The sequence below is a fragment of the Mirounga angustirostris genome, unplaced genomic scaffold (assembly GCF_029215605.1).
Source record: "Mirounga angustirostris isolate CCGP_5_RB_7025 unplaced genomic scaffold, mMirAng1.0.hap1 SCAF_10, whole genome shotgun sequence".
NCBI classification, from domain to species: Eukaryota; Metazoa; Chordata; class Mammalia; order Carnivora; family Phocidae; genus Mirounga; species Mirounga angustirostris.
The window spans coordinates 114,467,377-114,486,320 of NW_026991718.1; the positions used below are offsets into that span (position 1 = coordinate 114,467,377).

The 18,944-nt window shown below is 51.2% G+C and overlaps 1 protein-coding gene across 3 annotated transcripts in view; it reads right to left on the reverse strand.

Annotated features, from left to right (window-relative positions):
• The window catches only part of PIGU (phosphatidylinositol glycan anchor biosynthesis class U), an 87,723-nt gene that overhangs the window by 5,386 nt on the left and 63,393 nt on the right, over positions 1–18,944 (reverse strand). For 2 of the 3 annotated variants that reach the window (XM_054510059.2, XM_045885636.3), the window contains 2 exons: positions 16,146–16,270; positions 8,376–8,518 (listed from right to left, as the gene is read on the reverse strand). In XM_054510059.2, the coding sequence (XP_054366034.1) occupies positions 8,376–8,518; positions 16,146–16,270 (268 nt within the window). Of the gene's footprint in view, positions 1–3,458; positions 4,015–8,375; positions 8,519–16,145; positions 16,271–18,944 lie in introns of those variants that run through there. The other variant, XM_045885637.3, reaches the window with a different exon arrangement.

The window sequence follows — 18,944 nt, forward strand, 5'->3', positions numbered from 1 at the left end:
CACTTATGTCACCCCTGGGATGGAGTCACTTCCTGTTGCCCCACAACCAGACGGGCTGGCATCTGCTCCGGCTCTGGGACCCTAGGCCCGGCAGAGGGCTGGTGCTCTGGGAGTGGATTGCGGGTACCCAGCCCCTCGGCATTAGCCCAGTGAGGGCTCATCAGACCACTCTTCTCCACCGGCAGCCGTGAGGGCTGCAGGACTACCTTCTGGGCCACAATGAAGATGTAACAAGGTAGCGGATCAAAGGACGGCCAGGGGACAGGGAAGGGTGCTTCACAACATGGAGTAAAATGGTTAGAACATGCTCCATCACAGGCTGGGAAAGCAACAACTTCTAGGTAGCCGCCCCGGGCCAGGCCCTTTAACAAAAAAGCATCATGAGGGCATGGAGGATGGGCAGACCAGGTGAAGGCGAGTGGGGGGTGGGGGTGGGGGACAGGCTTCCTGTGGTGAGCAGGTCGTGGGGATGAAGGGTACAGCATAGGGGCACCGTGGGTGGTAGGAGCACTGCATGGGGACACAGGGCAGCTGCCCTTGTGGTGAGCACAACAGAGCTGACAATCACTAGGTTATACACCTGAAACCCAACGTAACGTGTGTCAACTACACCTCAATTTAAAAAAAAAAGCATACCATTGAATCTTCACAACGTTCTGGGGTAGGGCTTATAAGCCCCACTTACAGATGAGCAAACTCAGGGTCACAGGCGGGTAAGGGAAGCTTTAGGCTGCAATGTTAGTCCTGCCTGAGGCCCAAACCTTAGTTCTTCTCCGGCACCCCCAGAGTCCCTCCCAGTTAAGGATTCTGGGAGGGGTGAAAGGACTGCGCACCCACACATGTGGGTCCTGTTAGGGACCTATGCGAACCCGTGGTCTACACTGACACTCCTGTTGAGGCTGTGCTCCCAGGTCCCAGCCCTGTCACTTAGCCAAGAAGACTGAGTTTTGGGGGGGAAAGGCAAAATAAGTATCAGAGCCCTCCGAGCCAGCAAGGCTGTTAATTCAGGGTGTCGGGGGCAGAGGGGCGGGGGGAAGGCTCTGAACAGAAGCCTCAGCCGACACTGGCCCCTGGGCTGCCCCAGCTTCCCAGAGAAGCAGCTGCTCTCGCCATAGGCATGTCCCAGTTCCCAGGTCTCTTGCTTGGGCTGGAGATGCTGACCCCTGATAGCCGACCTGCACTTGGGGGAGCTCACGTGGTCATCACCATGGGCAAAGCACAGCATCCTCTGCCCACACCATCTCGGATCTTGGAATATGGGAGGAAGAGGGGCCGAGGGTCGACTTGTGGAGCTGGACGGGCTTTGGTGTGACCCAACTCAGGCCTGGATGGACACGTGTGGGAGGGGATGGTGAAGAAACAGAGCTCCACCCTCCAGCTCTAAAGACGCAAAACAGTGGGAAAATCACTGGACCTCCATCTCAGGGTCTGGAAGGTCACAAGGTAAGATCAAAGTCGCTATGATGGTAATTGTCATCTATGTGGCATTTTTCAATTCACAAAAGCTATCCCCACCCAACTCCGTACTGAGTCCTCACAGCCAACCTTCTAGGCGGAGGACACGGAAGCTGCTAGCACCTCTTGCCAGGTTTCAACAGCCTCTCTGTGCTCCCGGTTCGGGTTCACACCCCTCACCTTTTCCCCTCCTGGCACGATGAGGTTTTCCAAGCAGGAAGGGGATCCCAGTTATCCTCAGCCAAAACCCACAGGCTCAGCCTGCTCCTCAGCATGACAAGGCTCACACTCTCAGGCGGCGCCCACCAGGCCCGTGGAACGGCCTTCCGCACCCGCTCGCTCATGCTCTCCTCCCCAGAGGTGTCACCACAGAGAGCCCAGTTAGCTCCTACCCACCCCCAGGCACCCCATGTACGGGCTGCCTCCCCACAGAAGCTTCCTTACCCACTGCAGCTCTGAGCTCCCCAGCCTTTTTACCCCATTCACGGCACCATCCGGCTGCCCCGGCCCTGCCTGGTTCCTTTTCTTTCTCTCCCTCAGACCATGGGCTCCCAGGAAGCAGAGCTGTGTCTCATTCACATTCTGCTAGCAGAGTGCCCGGCACATAGCAAGTGCCCAATATATGCAAACAAATTAATTAGGCCCAAGGAGTTAGAAGACTTGCCTAAGGCCAGTGAGCCAGGACAGATGGGGCTGGGAGTTACTGCAGAGGCCGGGCCTCCAAAGCCCAGGCTTTCTGCTGGCCTTGCCTCCCTATATTTAGCTCAGGCTTTTCCTGTCACTCTGGCTGCAGGCGGGGAAGGGCCTGTGAGAGCCACGCTTGGGATGCTGAGCACCGAGCTAAAAGTCTGAGGATGGGGGGACAAAGGAATGAACGAAGACCTGGCAAAATGCCACCAGTGCGGAAGGCAAAGCACAGGCAGCTGGACGAGGGCAAGGACTCCAGCCTGGGCCACAGGTGCCTTCTGTTAGGAGGAACACCTCTTCCCACACACAGACTCAGGATTTTGCAGCCAGGATTACACAGACCCATGGAATTAAATCTGAAATGGGCCCTGGCTGTCCACAAATGGGGGTTACACACCACCCCACCACTGATGATCTGCCCCACACGTCCCCAAACATTTACTTCCTCATTGTCCCATTCCCCAGAATACACACCAGACCAACTGGAAGGCAATTCCAGGAGACAGGACTGTGCTTTCATGGGTGGAGTAAATAAGCCAGTCCTGAGCAGACCCAACACAAGAGGGCTGGTGCCCAGACCCCAGGGCTCCAGGCCCCCCTGGAGAACAAGAGCAGAGTGGCCAAAGCAAGGCCAGCCTTGGATCTACAGGGTCTGCACTACAAGGAGAAGGGACCGGAGCTGGCACCTCACGGTGAGGAGGCAGCAACTCATGGAATGTTCCAGACAAAGCTGGGACACTGTTTTGGACAGTAGGGAATCTATTTTAGACGCGGACATAGAATAGGAGTGGGGCTCTCAGGGTCAGCCACAGGCGAAGATGGGAAGGGGGTTCTGGTTCTGACACCCTAGGAATCCAGCAAGACCTGCCACAGGCCCAGCTTTGTCCTAACAGATGCTAGAAGTGGGAGGTTAGGGTACACAGGATTATATGGGATCACTGGTCATAAACGTGGTTTTTGGATCCCAGCTCATTCTGTTTATTCATCAATGAACGGTCACTGAATATTCTTGGTGCTGGGGATATAGTCGTAAGCAAGATAGACCTGGGGCTGACTTCATGGAACCCCCTGTCTAGCAAGAGGACGTGAGAAACAAGAGCATGAATAAACACCCCCCTCAGAGCTTGGGGACTTGCAAGCCTCTGCTCTCTCATTGGCACCAGGAGAGGAGAATACTAGTGCCTCCTTCAAAGGGCTGTTATAAGGACTAAGTGAATTCCTTATGATAAAAATAAGGGAAAGCAGCTTACAGGGCCCCGAAGAGGGGAGCAGCTGCATCAACTGTGGTGAGGAGCTTCCTTCTTACACAAACAGGGAAAGATCGCCAAGATGTTTTATTAAAAGAAAAAAGTCATATTTCATCATGATGCCAATAATAAAACACCCACACAAATGAAACTCTTCCCCAGGAGCGTACAAGTACATGCGAGCGCACAAGGAAAGGTTCAGAAGGCCACACAAGCACATGATCCAGAAGATTAAAGGGATCATATGGGCCTGGCCCCTAGCAGGCACTCTTTAAACATGAGCCACTATTAATTATAATTTTAGGAAGAGATTTCCTCATGTTCCCTGTTTTTAAGATGAATGGGGGTGAGTGGGATGTTTTTATCTTACTCATTCAAAAAAGCTAAATTTAGACACATTACTTTTTTTGTTTGTTAAAGTAGACTCCACACCCAGCATGGAGCCCAGCATGGAGCCCAGCATGGAGCCCAGCATGGGGCCTGAACTCATAACCCTGAGATCAAGACCTGAGCTGAGATCAGGAGTCGGATGCTTAACCAACTGAGCCACCCAGGTGCCCCTCAACATATTAATTTTGATTTATATGAATCCTTGATGACTATTTTTCTTCTGCTGGTCACGGACCTACAGGAGAAAAGAGAAAAAAGAAAAAAAAAGAAGTTTGTTCTCCTTCTTTCCATTTATCAGTCTGAATGTTTCCCTGGGAATTTGCTCTGGCTACCTGAAGAGCAGGTCACGGGTGCTACTTCTCATATCAACATATGAATAATGGCAACAGGACCCACACATGCCCTATCCTCTCAACACCCAGGGAGGCTGGGTTATCAAGCCTGGTTTTAAGAAAACTGCAACCCAGAGAAGTCACTTGCTGAAGGTCACACTGTGAGGAAGTAAAAAAGGACCTCAACCAATCAATCTAGCTCAACCATTCCTTCTCCCCAGTCTTTCTTGTGTATGTGTGTGCGTGCACACACACACACACACGGATGTTTTACTGTTGTCATTTCCTGGTTACTGACTTTGAGGCACAATTATAATTAACAAATGATCCATGCCACAAACTGTAAACTACTTAATGGCCCCAGGGGAAAGGATGGAGCCTAAGTCACTGGTTTACCTGCCAGTATTACTAAGAATTTTTTTTTTTTTAAAGATTTATTTATTCACTTGAGAGAGTGAGAATGAGAGAGAGGGAGTACATGAGAGGGAGGTGGGTCAGAGGGAGAAGCAGGCTCCTCGCTGAGCAAGGGGTCCGATGTGGGACTCGATCCAGGGACTCCAGGATCATGACCTGAGCCGAAGGCAGTCGCTTAACCAACTGAGCCCCCCAGGCGCCCCTATTACTAAGAATTTATCAGTAGTTTGTCATATCACAGAGTGTGGCACTGACCAACTCAAACAGAGCAGGACCTAAAAATCTACGGGTCAAGATGTTCTCCACATTCAATTCCGCACTCACCAGCGACAGACTGGGCTCTGGATGCCTGCTGCAAATCCATGCTCATCTGGTTCCCAGGACAGCTCTGGTCTGTCTTGCCCAGGGAGGGGAGAGGGAGGACCAGGGGACTTTAAGGTATCGTCCCAGCTAGAAGAGCTGAGAAAAGCCAGCCATGGGACTGAAGACATGTCCCCAAATGCCATACATTGCAACTGAAGCACTGATTGTAGGTCAGACGGAAGCAAGGGCTGGCTTGATCTGTGGGGGACACATAGTGGCTTCCCCAGCCACAGAGACCAGGTTCTGACAGAAGCCGGAGAAGGGTTAGGGACAGAGCTGCTACCCACTAACCTCGGCCGGTGGGGGCGACTTGGCCCCCCCACCTGCCCACCTCCCACACCTCTTGTTCTCCAGGTCTGAAAGGCCCAGCTGCTATTCCTTGCTCCCCAGGGCTTTCATGACCACTCACAACAGGAAAGGGGATCTTGTTCCCGCTGGATTCTTCCAGTGGTTACTCTGCACGCTGGGCCCTTAATTACGCCCCGTTCTCCCTGGCCATCTCTGGTTCATTCACTCATTCAGCAACTGTTGCTAAACTGCTCTATGCCAAGCACAGAGCTGGTAGCTGGGGCCCCTGCAGTGGGAAGGACAGGCTGCTCTCTGTTCGCATGAAGTGCAGAGGCTAATAGGGGAGGCAGAGAGAGAAATAATAATATAAACTTATAAACCGGGAGAGTGCTAGGAAGGAAACAAACAGGCTAAGAAGGAGACAGTGGAGCAGGGGAACCTCACGGAAGGCCTTTTTAAGGAGGGGACACTTAATGGTGACTAAAATTCTGTCTCATATTTGTGCTCTGTGGCTCCCAACAGCCTGAGGCAGGTGCGTCTAACCTCACGACGGGCACTCTTCTGCTCAGTCAATGCTCCAGGACAGTGAGAGGACTTGAGCGACTGCCTTGGTGAGTAAGTGCCCCCATGTGATGTGTCCCTTCAGGGATCTGGCAGCAGCCGCCACAGAGCCCGAACAAAGCCAGCAGTCCCAGAAAACATCTGACCCGACAAAGTTGTCTGACTCAAGAGTCCAGATCCGAGGCGGCCGATGACACAGGTGTGTGATGTCTGCACTTGGGCCACAGCTGGGAGGCCTGGAGGCTGGTCTGACCTGTCTGAAGGGCAACATGGCAGTATCTGCCAAAATGCACAAGGCCCATGTCCTCTGACCCAGTAAATCTCACCACCTGGAGTCTGTCCTGAGAAAACGCTGGCCTGTGTGTACAAGGTTATGTGGAGGGATGCCCAGGGCTCTTCCATTTATAGCAGAAAACCAGAAGCAGCCTCGATGTCCATCAGCAGGAGCCTACCTAGTCAAATCAATCAAGTTCCTTCTGCCCATGGGCTCTTGGAACCAATATCAAGAGGGGATCATCAAGTGAAACGCTGCAAGTCCAAGAGCGGTGTCCAGAATAGGAGGCCATTTCTTCATGTACACAAACAAGCTCAGCATGCATGCATGCGTACTGACAGTGGTCGTAAATGCACAGACAACATCTGCAAAGACACCCCACACCGATCCCAATCATGATGTCTGCCTGGGGTGGGAAGAGAGGGGGACCCTGGGGGCCCTTTTCATTCCGTAAGCTTCTATTTTGTTTGATTTCTTTTCCCAGCAATAATGAATTCATGTATTACTTGTCTGATTAAAAGTAAATTTTTAAAAGATTAAAAAAAAAAAAGGTAAAAAGACAACGTCAAGGCTCAGCCTGGTTTTTCTCCACAGCTCAGTCACCAACTAGCACACTCCATGTAGTTGGCCTTTCGTTCCCACCCCCAGTCCCATCTTCCAACGGTCCAGTCTCTCCTGCCTTCGATGGTCCCTGAGCACTTGCAAACATCTCCCCTACCATCGACGGAGACCCTTCCCTCACAAAGGCAGCCACAGGGAAAAAAGCAGTCATCTGGCAAGTTCCATTAATACCTCGTCATCACTGCAACTGTAGTCCTGACCCACACCTGACACTCATGACCCAACAACAAGCTGTGGACTATTTCAGCAGAGCTTTTGCCAAACTCCGCAGAGGCCCAGGGCGGGCCCAATGCCTTCACACGCCGGCCATCACTTTCCAAAGATAATTAAAGGGATTTCAGCAAGACAGAAGGGCCAGAACAACCTTTTGGATTTCCTAGAGTATGAAGTCGAATCCTGCACATTTCTGTTCAGGCAGGCCACAGGAGGAGCTGAGCATCCACCATGACTAACCTGTGTGTGACAGACAGGATGGACCCTCCAGCACGGTCCCACCCAGGCTACAGGGCCCTCCTCTCTCTTCCTGCTGTTCACAAACCAGGATAAACAACCGGGCTAGACAAGAATTGTCCAGAAAGGTCTGTGCAGGAAATACCAGACCCATCACTCACTGCGAAAGCCCGAGCTCCTCCCCTCTTCTTTCCCAGCAGCTAACCTTGGAGGCAAGGCTCTCCCTGGGGACCATTCCCTGGCATCATTCGTCTCCCCAGTCGCCTGGCTTCCCATCCAGTCCATCAAGCAGAGGAAATGCCTGGCTGTGCCAACGGTAATTAAAGTGGGAAATGGGACAACTGATTCTCCTAAGACCCCACAAGGAAGGTGGAGCTGACCTAAGGGAACTTCAGAGAAGTGTGCTGGACCACCTGCAGCAGAATCTCTGGGAAAACTGATTAAAACCACAAATTCCTGACCCTGTTTTCCGTATCTATTGGGAGTGGGATCAGGGAATCTGGGGGGTTTTTTTGTTTGCTTTTTTGGACAAAGCTGTGTAATTGTGGTAGTCACAACATATCTATAGGATTTAAAACATTACCAGGGCATCTGCATTCTTAACAAGCCCCCTCACCCCGATTCTGAGAAGCATTGCTCTGTGGCACCCAGGGAGGGGCTTTCCCTGGGTCAGGAGGAGATCGGAGCTCCCAGCTGTACCTCTCATTCTCTGACCCCCTGCGGCCTCCTCACCCGTTACTCCCAGTCCCATGATTTCTGCTCCGACTGACCCAACAGCTAGACTGAACTAGTTCTCATCTCCCTGCCTTTGCTCCTGCTGTCCCAGTCTGGAAAGTCTCTCCTCCCCTTATCCCTGTTCCCCGCACCCCCCCGGCCCCCACTGCCCCCGCAACAGTGCCACGCAGCCCAGGGGCTGTTACAGAAAGAGGGGAGCCTCAGAAACGGAGCCTTCCCTGAATTTGGTTCTTGGCTCCTCCAACGACCTTGGGCAAGAGACAACCTGTGTGAACAAGCCTTGGTTGCATTTGTAAAGCAGTGATAACACTATCTCACAGGCTTGCAGGGAGAATGCACTGGGGCGATGGCTCAGCATGGTGCCCAATAAATGCTGGCCGAATTCAGCTTTTCTACTGCTCTCTTCTTTAATCTTCTCTACTGGATCAGGAGCTACTTCAGGGAAAGAATGGTCCCCTCATTCACGTCCAAATGCCTAGTTTGCAGAACCCACAGCCTTTGCTGAATGTCTGAAGCTACAAAACGAATCCCTGTCCCCGTGCAGCCCTGGACTCTTACCTGCCCAACGTTGAAGGTCAGCGTGATGGCATAAAAGAAATTAGAGTTGGCACTTCCCGCATAAATCCAGAGGTGCCACAAGACAGGGAAGAGCAGGGAGCAGACGATAATGATGCAGACGAGGACAAAGATATTTCTCAGGACTGCAAAGACAGATGGTCATAGTCAGCCGAATGCTGATTCTTCTCGGCACCCTTTCTTGGGGGGATGGCCCCACAGGACGCAGAGGCCCAGGGAGAGTCTGGTGTAGCTCAGAGGCAGAAATCCTCCCCCCCAGACTCAGAGGCTCTGCGGTGCCAAGAGGCAAGCCTCAGACCCTTGAGTCAATGGCTTCCCATGCCCATAGCCAGTGGGAAGTCCTAGGTTTGGTCTCTGCACCTCCCACTGTGGGCCTGGATGGCTACCATTGGCAAGACTGTGAAGGCCTCTGGGCACCGCAACGGGGGCATTTCAGCAAGACAATGGAGTGTCCAAGGGTAATTCCTTCCTGCTCCCCAAGCAGGGTGCTGTCTGTCCACATGGGATCATAGAAGGGAACAGCAGCATGAACCCATGGAGGTTAGAGGCCCCCTCCCCCACATAGGGTCTCTATGGTGCCACAGCCCTGGGTCTTAGGAACATGTTTTCCATTTTCCTTAATTCATGTCTTAGGTTCCCTGCCTTTCTCTTCAAATGTCCTTTACTTTTCCTTAGATGATTTGAAAAACTCTTTTGACACCCTCTCTGTCTGACATCATCCCCCCACACCCCCACACTCCCAAAGGGATTACAGAATCCCAAATCCCACCAGGGGGGAAGCTCTCCTAGAAACCCCAGGGAGGACCGGAAACTCAGGCTGGTACTGGCAGGCAGGCGGGGTGCAGCTGGAGGGGAAGGAGCAGGACAGTGTACCCAAACTTGGCCTTAGAAAGGCAAAGACCTTGGTTAAAATCCCTGCTCCGCCAGCAAGTTTCTCTAAGTCTCAGCTTGCCCATCTCTAAAGTAGGGCTAAAATGCCTACTCTCAGGTGGCTTACATGGATTAAGCAAGATGTGTGAAAAACCTGGCACGATGTATTCCTGAGTATTTTCTATGGCTGCTATAACATATCACCACAAATGTAGTGGCTTAAACAGTATACAGTTTATCTTATCGTTCTGGAGGTCAGAAGTCCAGGACAGGCCTCACAGGCTAAAATCAAGGCACAACCCCCTCGCAACCCCCTTCCCGCTTCACCCAGCAAGGCCAGAGTAAGTCCCTTCCTACGCTGCAGTACGCTGACCTCTTTTGCTTCCTTCCCTCTTCCACTTTTTTTTAGAAAATAGACTTTGGAGCAGTTTTAGGTTCACAGCAAAACTGTGGAAGAGATCCCCCATGTGCCCCTTGCCTCCAAGCCCTTCTATTTTTTTTTTTTTTTTTTTTTTGACAGAGAAGGGGGAACACAAGCAGGGAGAGTGGGAGAGGGAGAAGCAGGCTCCCGCTGAGCAGGGAGCCCGATGAGGGGCTCGATCCCAGGACCCCGGGATCATGACCTGGGCCGAAGGCAGACACTTAACCAACGCCACCGAAGCCCTTCTACTTTTTAAGGGCCCTTGTGGATTACACTGGGTCTACCTGCAGATAAGCCTCCAGGCTAATCTCCCCATCTGAACATCCTTAACTTTAAATCCTTTTGCCACATAAAGTAATATATTCACAGGCTCTGGGGATGATGTGGACATCTTTGTGGGGAGGGCAGCATTAATCATACTGTGCTTCCCCCTGCCTTTTAACTCAATAAGGGGTATCTGACAGTAGGATTATATGCTATTTTTATATCTTTCTTTACACTTTATTGTATTTTTAAAGAAACTAGTAAGTATTATTTAAAATAAACTAATGAGGGCGCCTGGGTGGCTCAGTTGTTGGGTGTCTGCCTTCGGCTCAGGTCATGATCTCAGGGTCCTGGGATCGAGCCCCGCATCAGGCTCCCTGCTCGGTGGGAGGCCTGCTTCTCCCTCTCCCACTCCCCCTGCTTGTGTTCCCTCTCTCCCTGTGTCTCTGTCAAAAAAGTAAATAAAATCTTAAAAAAAAACAAAACAACTTACCAATGGATCTGGGTCCCAGCAGGCACTTAATGAACAGAAGTTCCCTACACCTCTCTGATCCTGACCTTCAGGAAATCCCTTCTTCCAAATCAGAGTTTGGGGAGATTTCAGAGATGGGGAACCTCCCGAACATTAAGGTTGTTTGTCTTGGTTGTACGGAAACTTGGTAGAACTGCTATACCAGGGATTCATGCATCGGAAGGGGGACTGGATTACACATGCAAGTCTCAATTCTGGCTGCAAAATAAAATCACGGGGGAGCCCCACCTGGTCTGAGTCAATCAGAGTCTCTAGGGGTGGGGCCTGGGCATCCATAGTCGTTTGTTAACAGCTTCCCTGGTGATTCCAATTTGCAGCCAAGGCTTCAAAGCGTGGGATTACAGCTGCAGACCCTTGGCAAATAAGAGGCCCAGACCAGTCTGCAACAGAGATTTCACTGGTCTGTGTCACGGTGATGATAACCAGAACAAGGTAGTTCAGAGTTCCTGTTAAAGGTGAATGTTTTGAACTTAAGATTCATGAGAAATGAAAGGTGTCTCTTTGTTCCTTGTTGTTGTTGTGAAAAAGTCCTTTCTTTTATGAAATGGGGATGAATGGCTGGCAGTTGACTATTTTAATGTCTTTAGCAAAATAAGAAGTTGGCAACTCTGTCATCAGAGTTTTTAAAAAAGTATTAGTGGTCTGTGAACTCCCACAATTTGGAAACACTGGCCTGGAGTGCTTAGGGGTCCTCTTTTCTGACCTGAAATTTCCATGATTCTGGGTTTTCAAAGCAGGGACGGACCTGACTCAAGTCTTCCTGAGACTTCCTTGCTCCCAGAACAAGAAGTCTGGGAAAGGGGATACATGCATTGAGAATTACTAGTAGGGCGCCTGGGTGGCTCAGTTGGTTAAGCGACTGCCTTTGGCTCAGGTCATGATCCTGGAGTCCCGGGATCGAGTCCCACATTGGGCTCCCTGCTCAGCAGGGAGCCTGCTTCTCCCTCTGACCCTCCTCCCTCCATGCTCTCTCTCTCTCTCTCTCTCTCTCGCAAATAATAAAAAAAGAATTACTAGTAAACAATGTTACAACCTCAAGAAAGGAGAACAAATCTATTTGCCATTCCTCCACTCCCACATCACTATTTACATTTCTCAGTGGTTCTTTTTTTTTAAAGATTTATTTATTTATTTTAGGGGTGGGGGCGAAGGGGCGAGAGCGTTTTTTTTTAAAGATTTTATTTATTTATTTGACAGAGAGTGCGCGCACGAACAGGTGGAGCGGCATGCAGAGGGAGAGGGAGAAGCAGTGCCTCCCCACCGCAGAGTAGAGAGCCCGACTCAGGGCTCGATCCTAAGATCCTGGGATCATGACCCGAGCTGAAGGCAGCCGATTAACCAACTAAGCCACCCAGGCGCCCTGCTAGAGAGAGTCTTAAGCAGACTCGGCGCTGAGTGTGGAGCCCAAAGCAGGACTCGATTCCACAACGCTGAGATCACAACCTGAGCCGAAATGAAGCGTCAGATGCCCCTCTCAGCAGTTCTTTCTGATCCCCTGGAAATTATTTTGCTGAAAAAGATAGATGCTATTCCTAAAACAAAACTCCTATGGCCTGACAGCCCAGGTAGGTCATTGTTCCTTGCCTCGCCACTCTGGATTTCAGACAGGGTGACAAGAAGGTGACAAAGTGCACAGAGACTAGGAGATGCTCCCATGCAGCTCCCGGCTGCAATTACAGACAGCTGCAAAGATACATTCCCATGTGCCTTGAGGAACTGTCACCAGCATCCAGTTGGCTTCTGGCCTGTGATGACCTTTGCAGGAACAGGGAGCTGCTACTCACTTTTGCTGGCTGACAGGCCAGAGGACTAAAGCTATATGCCAGAGCACACGGTGCTGGGGACCTGGGGCACAGGACAGCTTGTTCCAGGCACCAGGTGTCAGAGATGTCAGAGATGACCAGGGCCTGATGAGACGAATGGCTCACCCTTCATCAGACTTACTGGGTCAGAGGGAATCAGATTCCCCACCACACTCATAGGGTGGCTTATCCAGTCTCTGCCTCTGTTACTGACAAACTGAAACTTCAGGCAAGTCCCCTTCCCTCTCTGAGCCTCAGGTGTTCAGAAATAAAATTCTAGGGGCACCTGGGTGGCTCAGTCAGTTAAGCGGCTGCCTTCAGCTCAGGCTCAGGGCATGATCTCGGGGTCCTGGGATCGAGCCCCATGTTGGGCTCAGCAAGGAATCTGCTTCTGCCCATCCCCCCACTAGTACTCACTCACTTTCTCTCTCCCTTTCTCAAATAAATAAATAAAATCTTTAAGGAAAAAAATAAAATAAAATTCCACTTGAAGAAGCCAGCCCCACTGGGAGGAGCACAGAGGGGACCGGGAGCTTCAAAGGTGCTTATTGTATTATTATTCTCTATAACTTGTATGTTTTTTATCCATATTCTTTTATCTTTATGCAAAAGTTAATAAAAACAAAACACATACTACACACATATGCCGCCTCTGGTAACTGGCTCTTTGGACCGGGCCACCGCAGACTAGCATGGGCTCTGCCAGCAGGCGGTTCCCTAACACCGCAATTGTGTGTGTGTATGACTCATCCTGGCCCCAAGCACCAGAGTCCCTGTGTCTGGGGCCTGCATTCAGAGCAGGGCCCACATACCTGTTCTTCTCCCCACTGGCCAGGACAGGAAAACAAAAAGGTGAATGTGTGAGCAGGCAGGTTAGCACTGGCAACTAATGTTTAAACTGAATTCTTAAGCCCATTACAAGTGTGAATATATCCAACCTAGACTTACAGACTTCTCCAAGTCTCCGCCCACAGGTCCAAAGGACTCGGCTGCAGATGCTCCTGGCTGAATGCAATGACGCACGGCTGTCATGCCCCACACAGATACCCTGAGCACAAGTATTCTCTGCCACAGGAGCTGGCCATTGAGGGGGGCAGCCAATGCTCCATGCAGGATCTTTGGTCAAGCTGAACTGTAAACTGCTTGCCCAGCCAGCCAGCTACAGCCTCTATTAGATCATCTAGGTTTCTAGAAACCCCATCCTTGTTTTCTCTGCCTCAACCCCAGAGGGCATAAAATAGCTTATTTCAAGTTTTTAAAAATATGTTTATTCCAATGACTCTGACTACTTAGCCTGAAGCTTTGGTCACGGAACTCTGCAGGGGGCCCCCTGCATGATTACTGTCGGTGATAACTGCAGCGCTCTTTACGTATATCCTTTCTCAAACTTAAAACACTCATTGGAAGATATTCTCCCCATTTGACAGATTAAAAACCCAGAGACTCAGAAAGGTTCGATGAATTTCCTAAAAACAGATAGCTAGTAATGGGAAAGCCAGGATCCAAATTCAAGTCTGTCTGGCTCCAGGCCGTGTTCAGGAATACGGGATGAAGGATTAACCAAGAGCAAGAGGTGCCCCGTGTGGGACAGCCAGCTAAGAAAACAATGACTCTACTTTTGGGGAAAGAGGATCAATGTACCCAAGACCCACCCTGTCACAATCTGGGGCATGCTGACATGTTTGGTGGCCTCATGACTTGTCACTGGCCACCCTGCTGTGGGGCACCAGGCTGACTGTAAGCCTGCTGGGCTGGGTGATTCTTATCTATGCAATGAGGATGTCACAGGCAGAAGACACCAGCCACTTCCTTCTCTCAGGCAGGTCGGACTGGTCACCGCCCCACAGGTCACCACCTGCAAGGGCAGCCCAGGCTTGGCCCGCCCACTCTGCTGTTTACCTTCGCTCAGAGGCCCCGGCTTACAGGTAGGTTTCTTTCTAGCAGCTGGTCGGTTTCACTTCCTGGTTGACACCCAGACAGCCCCAAATAATAACAAAGATTTACTTCCTCTGAAGCCTGCCCTCCCCAGGTTCATTCTTGACATCTTGCTGGGCACCCACTGTAGGCAAGGAAAATTCTACAGCTCCCTTCCCATTTTAGTTTAGAGAATCATGTGGTGTTGGGCCACGGACATTGCCTCTTTATTAGGGAGGCTGAAAAAACCCATCCAGAAACACCTGCTGAGCTGTGGGTCAGGTCTGAGCCTGGGTGCTGGGGACACAGAGGTGAGTGAATCATCAGCCTACCCTCAGGAAGCCCATTACGCTGAAAAGAGCCCTCACAGAGGGCTAAGAGTCCAACTGAGGAAAATCCTGGGGGCCTAGGAGGCAGGGGGAGGGGGATGGTTAGAGCTGAAGGGGTTTTCGGAGCAGGCAACTGTGCAGTGCTGCCGTCTGCCTTCTGTGGACATTTAGGTGCAGTGCTGGGAAGCGGTCCAAAGCCCAAGGTCTAGTGTTCCACTGTCCAATACGGTACCTACCAGCCACGTGTGACTTCTTAAATTTAAATAAATTTCAATTAAAAATTGAGTTTCTGAGTCACACCAGTGGCTATTCTATTGGACTGTGCAGATAAAGGACATTTCCATCATCACAGAAAGTCCTACTGGACAGCACTAGCTAGAAGCTCATGGCCAGCCCTTCCACTTACCTATCACGTAACCTTGAACAAGTGGCTCTACCTTCCTGAACCTCAGTTTTCTCATCTGCAAAATGGTGATATTTTCCCACCAAGGCTGGTGTGAAGATAAACTGACCTAATGCACATAACACTCTTAGAACCACAGTGGCCAGGTAGCTACCGAGTAAGTGCTCAAAAAATGGTGGTTATTTGGGGGCGCCTGGCTGGCTCAGTCAGTTAAACATCGGACTCCTGGTTTCAGCTCTTCGGCTCAAGGTCGTGATCTTATGGGTCGTGGGATAGAGCTCCGAGTCCTTGTCGGGCTCTGTACTCAGCAGGGGGTCTGCTTAAGATTCTCTCCCTCTGCCCCTCCCCCTACTCTCTAACTCTCACTCTCTCTCAAAAAACAAAATCTTTTTTTTTTTTTAAGATTTTATTTATTTATTTGACAGAGAGAGAGATAGCGAGAGCAGGAACACAAGCAGGGGGAGTGGGAGAGGGAGAAGCAGGCTCCCCGCTGAGCAGGGAGCCCGATGTGGGACTCGATCCCAGAACCCTGGGATCATGACCTGAGCCGAAGGCAGACGCTTAACGACTGAGCCACCCAGGCGCCCCCAAAAACAAAATCTTCTAAGAAATAAAATAAGCAGCATTTTTATTTTTTTTTTAATTTTTAAAAAAGATTTTATTTATTTATTTGACAGAGAGAGACACAGCGAGAGAGGGAATACAAGCAGGGGGAGTGGGAGAGGGAGAAGCAGGCTTCCCGCGGAGCAGGGAGCCCGATGTGGGGGTTGATCCCAGGACCCTGGGATCATGACCTGAGCCGAAGGCAGACGCTCAACGACTGAGCCATCCAGGCGCCCCTAAGCAGCATTTTTAAAAAGATTTATTTACTTGAGAGAGAGAAAACGAGCGAGCACGAGTGGGGAGTTGGGGAGCAGAGGGAGCGGGAAAAGCAGCTGATGCAGCCGATCCTAGGACCTGGAGATCGTGACCTGAGCTGAAGGCAGCCGCCAATCAACAGAGCCACCCAGGCGCCCCACAATGTTGCTTAGTTATTACCATCACCAGCCTGCAGTACCTAGCTCAGGCAGACACTCAGGTCACTGTCTCTCTCCCAGTGCTGCTGGTGCAGCAGAGGCCCAGCAAATGCCTATCAATTTCTTTTTCCCTGGCTGTTTCATCCAGGGACCAGGCTGACACAAATCTGCCCCCAGAGGTTTAGAGGAGGGAGTACTCACATCTGTAGAGATGGTTCCACACAGGGAAGAAGGCCATGTAGAGGGCCACGTCCCCCACCGTTGGGTAGGACTTGAAGATGGAGATGATAGCAATCTGGATGAACATGAAGAAGATAGGGTGGTCCCTGGGGCGGGGCGGGGCAGGCAGGCAGACAGAGAGGGAGAGATCAGTCAGGGACGAGGTCCACCCCCAGAGACTCCTAACCCCATCCCTTGAACTCAAAAATGCTCTCCAGGGGACTTCAGGCAGGGGCTGGCTCTGCTGCCCACAGGACACGGGGGCCAGACCGAGTAGCACAGCAGAAAACTGGGGACCCAGAGATGTCCGGAGGTGGTGGTGGAGGAGGGCCCAGCAAACACTAGAGAAACAGCTCATCCCCTCGCCAACCCCCATCCCAGCTCTGGGCCTTCCCCTAGGAGCCACTAAGGAAGAAAACAGATGAAGTCAGCTTCATTACTGGGCTCTAAAGGCTGCTTGTTAGAGTCATCAGGCAGCCTCCCTTGCCAGAGGCCCCTTTGACAACCGGACCCAGGGCAGGAAGTGCCGGGCTTGCCGACGCTCTTCTTCTCTGACAGTATGGTCAGTGGAGTCTCCGGACCCTTAGCTATGATGTGCTCCTTTCCAGAAAGAGAACTGATTGCTGCAGGCAGCTTTTCAGCTCCAAGGCGCTGGAACTGGAGTTCTTATTACCTTAAACTAACAATAACGGCTACCATTTCCTAAACCCTCACTCTGCCAAGTTCTGTCCAGGCCCTTTCCTTGTGCCATCACATGTGATCCCTACTGTGAGTCAGCTACTCCTCGAAGTAGGCAGGACCGTCACCCACACTTTGCAGATGAGGAAATGGAAGTTCAGAGAAGGTAGGTGAATTAGTAAGCAGTGGGACTGCTTATCTCCAGAACTCTTAAGCATCACCAGTACTGTTCTCCTGAGTGCCTAGCACGATCACAGCTCTCGTCAGGAAGGGTGGGGACAGAGCTCCATCTCCAGTGTTCGTCCGAGAGCTGACCAAGTGCTAAAAGGAAGCCAACAGGAAAGGGCCAGCTCTACACCCTCCTTAGCTGTACCTAAACAACAAGCATATGGCCTACTTCTGCGCAGTACCTGGATGCCCAGCTCATTAAGGTTTTCTTCAGAGATTAATAGTATTCTTGACTTGCAGGTCAAAGGTCAGGGTGACTCAGTGGGTGTCAATCTGAGATGTGGAGACAAACACGTACACACCCCAAACACTTGAGCAGTTTTACATAGCAAATGCTTCAGACGCAGCTTGGCAAAGTCTCACAGTCCTGTAGGCTCTAGAAGGGTCCAGCTAGCTCAGTGAGCATCTTCCTAAAGATAAGCCAAATCACTGGCTGTGGGCTTTTTAGGTAGCTGGTAAGAACTGCAACATTTCTATGAAAAGGCCAGTGAAAGGACAGTGATAGAAAGTATGGAGACCCGAGGCTCCTGCAGTACTGTCTGGAGAGAGGTGGCTGGAAGGGCTCTGTTCCCACGAAGCTGGCACTGGAAGCAACCACCGCAGGGGGCTGCAGAGTTAGCAGAGCTTCAGATCCAGCAGGGGAGGCCACTTCATACGCTCTGTCCCTACAACCTGGGGTGGGTGTGGGTGGGGGTCACACGCTGGTGCTGCTGTTGTCTACCCCCAGGAGCCACCTGTGGCCTTTCCCATGCAGACAATGAAAGGGGCTACGCAGATGAGGAAAGGTGTTCCGGGCTCCCGGCTTCTCTCAGCCCAGCGGCTAAGCCTGATCAGAACAAAGGCAGGGACTGGGGACGACAGACAGCTGGAGAGCTTGGCTGGGCAAGGCTGCCAGAGTTCTGAGACTGCCAGGCCAAAGCTAAGTTGTGGGAAGGAGGCATGAGCTCTGAGCTTTTATAGAATGGGAACCATGTGCATTGGTACACTGGCCATGAAGACTGGCAGGAAGGTTAGAACAGAGAACTCAGGCTCTTGAAATCTAAACCAAATTCCCTTCCGGGTTCCCTGGACCAGCAGCTAAGGATGACTGGCCCCACTGAGATCAGGTTGTGAGGGGCCCTTCAGGCACCCAGGACCATCACCTGGACCATGTGTCAGAGCCTGTTTTCCCTTCCCTGAGCCAGGATAACAGAACAATTTCCAGGGGCTACTACAAGTGATCCCTTTCAGGAGTTTGGCACGGTGCAGGGGGATGAGGATAGATTTTGGAGACAAACAAATGTAGGTCTAATCCCAGCTCCACTACTCACTCGCTGTGTGACTCTGGGAAAATTTTTCCACTTCTCCGAATGTCCATTCCTCAACTATAAAATGGAAGTGATGGTAATAAAATGATGCCTACTTCCAAGAAATGCTGGAAGGCTTGAGTATGAACACTTTTCAGAAAGCCTAAAAAGGGCTGGGATGGAGCCAGGCTCAATACGTGTTCACTTTCTTATACTACAGAAGAGAGCTCCACAGATAAGCCTTTTGAAGGAAATTCATCAGAAGATTAAACAGAGCTGCAGGTAGCCAACCTCCCAACTAATACATCCTGAGTCCCTACTGTCACCGGGATAGTGATGGAGGACGCCCAACAAGAGCCACTTTTTCCAAAGACACCTTCCAACTCCAAACCCTTCCTCTTGTGCAAAATATGCGGGGTTCAGTAGCACTGTGGGCTCAGAGTGAAGCCAGAGGAAATATGAAGGGTGCTCCAGAGCACCGTCCCTGCAGCCTGTACTCATGTGTGACTGTGCCGCGAGCTACGGTGCCTGGCACGGGAGCCCAGTGAGGGCAGGTCCCCTGGGCAGAGACGGCATAAACCTGAGACCA